At 40.6% G+C, this 8,008-nt stretch overlaps 1 protein-coding gene across 3 annotated transcripts in view; it reads right to left on the bottom strand.

Moving 5' to 3' along the window:
* Positions 1 to 1,260: 1,260 nt before the first annotated feature.
* CNOT10 (CCR4-NOT transcription complex subunit 10) overlaps positions 1,261 to 8,008 on the bottom strand; it is a 118,409-nt gene continuing 111,661 nt past the window's right edge. For all 3 annotated transcript variants that reach the window (XM_088462771.1, XM_088462773.1, XM_088462772.1), the window contains 3 exons: positions 7,645 to 7,772; positions 5,974 to 6,049; positions 1,261 to 1,687 (listed from right to left, as the gene is read on the bottom strand). In XM_088462771.1, coding sequence (XP_088318897.1) covers positions 1,530 to 1,687; positions 5,974 to 6,049; positions 7,645 to 7,772 — 362 coding nt within the window. In that variant the 3' untranslated portion in view covers positions 1,261 to 1,529. The remainder of the gene's footprint in view (positions 1,688 to 5,973; positions 6,050 to 7,644; positions 7,773 to 8,008) is intronic.

Raw genomic sequence — 8,008 nt, 5'->3', positions numbered from 1 at the left:
AGTTTTTGTATTTTTGCAATAGTCTTACGTCAATGGCTCATTGGCCATAGATGATTTGATTTGGACCCTTAACACCCCTGCAAGTGCCCCGAGACAACCAGTTTGGGAACCACAACTAAACAATAATACAAAAGTGCAAACAAAAGAAAACATTGAAGGCAGTAAAAATAAAAAACACATTAGAGAAGTAAACAAAGCTAAAAGGCTTAGGGCTTTTGTATGTTTAAAGAAACATATTTACAGTATAAATAACCATTTTGCTTTGTATTTAACAATATTAAAACTGATAACCTACCGATACCCTAATTACTGTACACATTTACTACAGTAGAGCCATTTCTTTAACTCTCAGAAATAAAATGAGAAAGGTGAATAGGCCAAGATGATATACATTCAAGGATATTACAAGTAGTAGTTATTTACCAATTGCACAGACAGGTGACTGGAGAATGACAATAAAATGTCATTACAACTATAGACCTGAGAGACTTCAAATTTTAAGGTGATTTCATTAATTTGCTTGCTATCCTTTAAACACTATATTAAACAAATGACAAGATTCAAGGCAGCCTGGATATGCGGCTGAGAGTCTGTCACACATGCAGCTGGTTGCTTTTTCACTCTACTGTACCCTAAAGTAATAAATCAGGGCGGATGTGTGAGTATCACTTCCTTACATTTACTTTGAAACTGTATGCCACAATAAATTCAGAAACTGAAAATCCTTTCATTTTATCCAAATATAGTGGAATGGATAAAAGTTTAGCTAAAGCACAGAAGACAATAGTGTCAGTGCAGATGAGTTTTCTGGTAACCAGTGGATACCACAGGGGATCAGTCCTGGGTACTGTCCTATTTTATGTATTCATTATTACTATTGCTTGTGGCCTAGAAAAGGTTTATTCCTTAGAACGGGCAGGCTCCTTGAAATTTGAGGCATGAATATTTTTTTACCTTCAGGTATGCCGACGGTTGGGATTCTGGTACCGGCATTTTCTGAGCGCCGGAATCCCCGCGGTCGGTATTATGACCGCATCACCATGCACATATTTGTGAGCATGAAAATTTTTATTTCTGACATTTAATGCAGCTATAAACCATATACCTTTTAGCATATACATTGCTTTACTTTTTTCCTATCCTCTTCATAACAGCAATCACAAAAACAGCCATTACATCCCTAAGTAATCTGCTGGTTTTCAATCCTAGGTGAGGAAGATAATCGCTATTAGAATGAGAAGACGTGACAAAGTGACAATCTTTATGTAAACATGTGCAATGATGTTTATTGCCCCACTGATAAATTATTCATTATAGAGAAAACACACAAATCTTGGGAAAAGACTGAGAAGTTTGTTTCGGCAAGAACAGGATTAGATCCTTTTATTTTCAAGAAACATTTTTCTTGCTACAAATGGTTAAAAAAATGCCAAAATGCGCCAAGATAAAGTCCAATATGCCATTTAATGAAGTACTGATTTAAAATGTTGTGCCTCAGTCGGACAGTCCTGTGGCAGGCATACTGTACATCATTTCCTCTGAACAGTGGTGAAAGCTGGCATCTGAATTGGCTGCAATGGCTGATGGATGGGCTGGAACAATGGCTTCTTGCGAAGATCCAGCATCATTTTGATGGACGGCAGAAGCTGGTTTCTTTTAATGATCTGCAAGGCCAGCTGGGTATTGCCTAGGACAGAGGATCAGATTATTTGTCAGCATGGTTTGCTGGAACAGCTGCCAAGTAAGTGCACAATACAAACTACATTTCTTTTCCTTATTCTCCAAATCCCTGTGGAATGGCGAGGATGAGATATCTGAAACCTAAATACTCCAGCTCGCAACATTTTCAAATATTAAGGTAAAATGCACCATCCAGGCTCACCCAGACTTTCGACTGCATCTGTTAATATTAGAATGAAATACAGTGTATTGTCAACTGCTGTAACAGCAAAGACAAAAACAGTGTCCGATACATTAAACAAAAGATCACAGTAAGTCCGTTTACTTTGTGACACATCGCTGGCCATGTCAATGTGTAAGTTCATCTTACTACCTAGAAGACTAAGTGACTCCCTATTACAAGGCATGCAGCACAGAGAAGCCATGATAGATGACACACATTCAATATGTCCAAGGTCCTAATGATATTTACCAGGGTCCACATGCACAGCATAATTCCAGTTGCTTAGTGCTGTGAATGCTTCTTTCACTATAGATGTATATATTCTGGGATATACCAATGATGGTGCTGCAGCAATGGGCTCTACTCTGACCTGTTATTTGTATAGCATTTGTTTTTTCCTGTGCGCATGTGGGTTTCCACTGGGTGCCTAGATTATTACCCATAGTCGGAAAACAAAATGGTATGTTACCTGTCTTCTAACAAAGAACAAAGTGTATGTACATAAATATATGGTAGAGAATCATGTCTGAAGCGCCAATGTGGCAGGGATGAACCATTCTTTGTACAGCGCTATGAAATATTTTGGTGCTATATAAAATAATATTCTATTTACAGAAGAGAAACATTTGTAACACATAGCATTTTGCACAGAATAAAAAAACTAAAATATAGGGATTATTATACAGCGAATTCTAGACAGTACTACAAGGAAGTGCTACTGAGGAGCATGTGTACAAGTGTGCCTGGAAAAGCGTAAGAGGAAAGAATTTGTATATGCACTTCGCTTATTGCACTGTAAGACACATATAGTAATATATAAATACAGAATTACTTGTTAGTTGAGAAAGGGAAAATTAGCTTCTACTGCTCTAAATCTAGAACTCACACAATTCTTAGGCAGAATATGACTTTTGCAGATTAATACATTCACATTTGCATTGTTGCACCATTTAAAATGAATTTGTGAAAGATTTGATTTGACATTTGCAGGACCTTCTCAGAGGAGAACACCTGTCAATCTGGGGAAGTTTCGACTATATGGGAACTATTTACCAAATTTGAGCCTTTTAAAATAATTTGGAAAATCACAAATTTCAGTCATTTAAGTATCCCGCAATTTATCACAGATGTGTGTTCAGCTAGTAACGCAGGATACCACAGTCCCCATAATTCTCAATGGGAATCCTGAACCCAATAAATAACGCTATTGTAGTCTATAGCTTACTGTAAATACAATTATTTAGTAGGAAAGGCATCTTCGTATCCCACCCCAGCAGCCAATATTTGCACATGTGAGACCCAGTGGTGGTGCAAGCGCAGTAGCAAAGCCTGGTCCGAACTCCGCGGTAAAGTGATCTTGGACGCTATCACTGTTTACTTCTCAGAGCCCCCACTGCCACCAAATGTACATAAGAGGAATGAGAGGAAACTGCCCGAGGTTGCACATAAATGCAGTTTGCTCAAAACCAGAGACTCCATATAAAAATATATGTAGAATGAATGAATCACTCAGAACTAGGCACAAGTGAGAGAAACAATGGTCCACTTGCAGAATGATGTGTACATGCTCTTGCTGCAACTATCATCATACACAAGGCTAGAATCTTTCCGGACCCATCTGCTTTTTTCAGTTTATCAAGGCAGAGCATATCTGTTGTGTTCAAGGGCAACAATAAACTGCACTACCTGGGTGTAATGAAGGCCTTGCTGAATCCACACAGGACAAAACAAGGTCTTTAGCAAAGGTTGCAATAAGGCATGTTTCAATGTCAATAAATGATTAGAATTCATATAATCAGCAATCTACCATGTATTCTCCACATAACCCAACTACAGTAGCCACCTGGCTTAAGCAGCATGACCAAATGAGCAGCACAGAAATGGTTATGTTCATTTATGTAACATTTTAACTTTTCATTTTTGCTAAGCGAACTTTTACCATTTACTTATTCCTCCCAGTAACAAATGTGCATTATACCTAGGGGGATCGGTATGATTTACCGCCGGACTTGAAATCCCGACAGCGGCTGCCCGACATGGGTGAAAATCCCGATCGTCCCTAAGGTAAGTATTCACTAACCCAATTCCCTCCCCTAACCCTCCTTAGGTGTGCCTAACCCTAACCCTCCCTCCCTCCCCCTAGCCTAACCCTAACCTCCCGGGGGGGTGACTAACCCTAACCTTTACCCCAGTGCCTAACCCTAATGCCCCCTCTAAGTGCCTAAACCTAACCCCCCCTTCCCTGCTGCCTAAACCTAACTCCCCCCCGGGGGTGCCTAACCCTCCCTCCCCCTAGCCTAACCCTAACCTCCCGGGGGGGGTGCCTAACCCTAAGTCCCCCCCCGGGAGCCCTAAACCTAACCCCAACCCCGTGGCTGTCCGCGCTTGCCATCACTTCGATCAGGATGCCGGGCGCCGGTCTCCCGGCATCGGTAAAATGACAGGCGTCTAGATTTAGATGCCTGTCATTTAACCCTCACTGGGATAAAGCAGTCGGGAAGCCGGCTGTCGGGATTAGGTCCGCTGGCTTCCTGACTTCATATCTACCTAGGCGGCATAAGCATATTCAATCAATACAGAGATTATCTCAACCTCCAAGACCATTCTGCTTACAATCAGTATCTGAATCTGTAATTGGTGATGAGAGCAAACATTTTTTTTTTTAACTGTCCTACAGCTTCCAATGCTTGGTACAAGTGTTAATTGTCAGTCAAAGCCATAACTAGACTTTTTGGTGTCCTGTGCCAGAGATAGCATTGGCAGTCCCCCCACCCATTTTTTAAATGGGGACATAGTATAGTGCACCTGAAATAGGGCCATGGCCTCATGGGGAAGGGCCAGAGAAGAGATAGGGGAGGCCAGGAGATGCTGGGGATGAAAGAAGAGGAAGCTACAAGTGGGAATGATGATGAACAGAAAATTGAAAGGCCAGAACAGCGCCCCCTGCCCTGCAGTGCATTGTGCCATGGCACAGGTCTCACCACCCTAGTTATGGCCCTGATAATTGTCATGTCAGAGGGCCCGCGTTGGCCAGTATAAACCTGATCACATGGTACTGCCATTTGTTAAGGGGAGAAACCACAATGGGGCATTTCTGAAATTGATTTTGTTATAGGGGAAAAATACTGAGTAAATGTTATTTGCTAAGAAAGCCAAATGAATAACAAGTGACACCAGGAAAAACCCATGGGAAATGCACTATAAACCTAGCGAAATATTCACTTGAAAGACATTACATTCATAAAATATAGATGTAATATAGATTCATCCTGCTGTAACCGCTGCGTACACCTTTCACACAGACCCCACTTATATATACAGCAGAATATGGCAAATACATGCAGCGGCAATGATGGTACAGGAATATTAGCTGAAGGATTCATCTGCTCAGTTTGTCGACACACATGAGGTCAACCCACAGGAGCTCAGATAAGTGCTTCACAAAGGGTTTTTATCACTATTGCATATTACTAATTACTTCCATTAAAGTGCTTTCACAATTACAAGTGGGATAGCAAGTCCTCAGAACCTCTCCCATTTAGTAAAGGGTGTACAACAATTCAGTGTTCTCTTGCTGAATTGCATCTGTCCATCTACAGTACATTTTCCATGTTGCACACACAATCCCAACGTTACAGAGCACCGTGCGTCAGCAAATGCTGACACTCTTAATAAATGTTAGCTGTGAGTCTCTGTACTGTACGTGCAGGCATAGTGTAAAGATAACAGAGGCCGGTGGCCTTTCTGTAGCAAGTGCAGCAAGCTCGTAATTCCTTCTAACATTTAATCCAATAAGACATCATCATTATCAAGGGTGTTCGTTTAGGTGTGGTTATATCTGGAGCACCCATTAAAACTTTGATTATTATTTTTGTTTAATTTTTTTAAATAAGAGAAATGAGGCAGAAATAAAATAATAATTATGCATTCACATATAGTGAGGCCACAAAAACAACTCACCACTATTGTTCAATGCAGAATAGAAGGACAAACAAGCAGTACACTGCAGCACTACATCACTACTAAACAGCAGCTGTAACGACAACAACAGAACACTAGGAGATCGTTACCATTTTGTAGTTCTAGGTAGACTGCCAGCAGTATTGCCTCTGGTGGGATTTCCTTCGGATGGATCATAGATGCAGCCTAGAAAACAAATTCATACTAAAACAAAACAATATAAAAACCAAAGCAATCTGCTAATGAATCATTATGAATTCAGAAGGTTCCCCGAAGATGTCTCCCACACGTCCAGCTGAAAGCTGATCCCAGGTGAGGAACGTTGTGAGATTTAATACTGCAGCTTTTAGCTCTAATTGCTAGGACATCTCCCTCTGGGCTCAACACCATCAGATACTGTCTGCATTATCCCTTCACTGCACTTAGCCCCGCCTGGCTGAAAGACCATTTTGCCTCAGTAAAACAGACAGAACGCTTCCAAGAGACTATAGAGTCTGCTGATGACATAACAGTACAGAATATATGTGTACATTGCATATAAACTTATCCGAATAAATATGGTTAGCAACTGAAGTTACACACTAGTGAAAAACAATTCAATAGGTTTAATAGGAATGTGAAATGGGTTCCAATTCATTACTAATGAGCATTTCCAGATATCCCGCTGCAGCTTTTGCTAAATGCATATCTTTATATATAAATCTGTGTTTCTCACCAATCAAGGCACAGAATGACTTCCTGGACATAACTGTAGCAATGGCACAAAGCAGAACCGAGATGACATCTCTGCACATTTTTCACCTGCCCCACCTGCAGTGCAGCATGGTTTTACCAAGGTGCACAATGACTTGCCCTGCCTTGCTTTATTCCAAACTAGAATCAGGCCCTAAAGGTGCCCACACACACAGTGATATTTTACCCGATCTGGCCGATTCCGACGCATTGGAACAACAGATCGTGTAAAATATGCCAATCGTGAGTCCCCACTCATGATCACGATGCGATGCACGTCCCCGCTGGTCGCACATCGCATCGACAGATCTGCCGTGCTGTAGGGCAGATCTGACAATCTAGGATACAATACACAGTGAAAAGTCTGCATGCAGGAGAGATCGTTTGAAGATTGGATACCAAATTGTGTGCATATCGTGTGCAGAGCTGCCGGGGAGAGTTTCAAGGGAAATCGTACATAAATCGTACACATTGGCTGATCGTGTGCACATCAGTATGTGTGGGCACCTTTAGAATGTAGTGTCCAAGGACAATAAAACGACATATATCTGCCTTGAATATAAAGGATGCAGAAAAAAACAAAATTACTAAACGGGTGATTTCTGGGTTAAGACATCATGTGCAAAATAAAAGAAAATGTTTATTTTTTTTTTATAAAGGGTTTGATGGTCTTAAACCTTGATTGGACTTTCCACCAAATGTTTTTTTGCTTCCGATTCCACTCCTCAGGAGGAAATAATCATATCATATAATGAGGAGCTATTTTCTTAAATATTAATGTATAAAAAAAAATCTAAGGTAAAGTCTGCTACACATAATTGCATCTGCTCAAAAGTGTTCATTCAAGACCACGCTGTGCAACATAAATAACACCCCCCTCTGTGCATCCTGAAAGCCATTTAAAAATGGTAAGTACCAGCTCACATTTTGGTAAAATATGATAAACCAGTAAAGGGGACAAGAGGCATTTTACCTAATAATAGACCTTACATACACAATTTCAAAATTTAGGCTATAAGAGGAGTAGCAGAATAATAAAGGTATTTTACCTGGTGAAGACATTTTCTTGCCTTATCATATTCACTACGTAAGCAATAAGCGCTCCCAAGATTAAAAAGCATCATGGTCCGTGCTGATGTGACTGAATTTGGGTAGCACTGGGGCATCTGCTTCCCTGCTGTAACAATAACACACTTATGTAACGATTGGTAAATCTTAAGCTGCCAACAAAGACAATTCAAACTAACTATTGTGAACAAAATGCCCATTGGCCTGTACGTTTTTTAGTTATTTTACTTTGTAAACCTATAATAATAATAATTCTATAAGGTCTGTCTCGTCTCCACCAAGAATGCGCAGTTGGAGCCGCTGTCCAACTGCTAGGGAAACGGGACAGACTTAGCAGGAGAGAAG

This window comes from Taudactylus pleione, unplaced genomic scaffold (genome assembly GCF_031769625.1).
Source record: "Taudactylus pleione unplaced genomic scaffold, aTauple2 ptg000053l, whole genome shotgun sequence".
Classification (NCBI taxonomy): domain Eukaryota; kingdom Metazoa; phylum Chordata; class Amphibia; order Anura; family Myobatrachidae; genus Taudactylus; species Taudactylus pleione.
The sequence above is the reverse complement of the archived record's forward strand: the minus strand, read 5'-3'. Positions and strand labels throughout refer to the sequence as shown.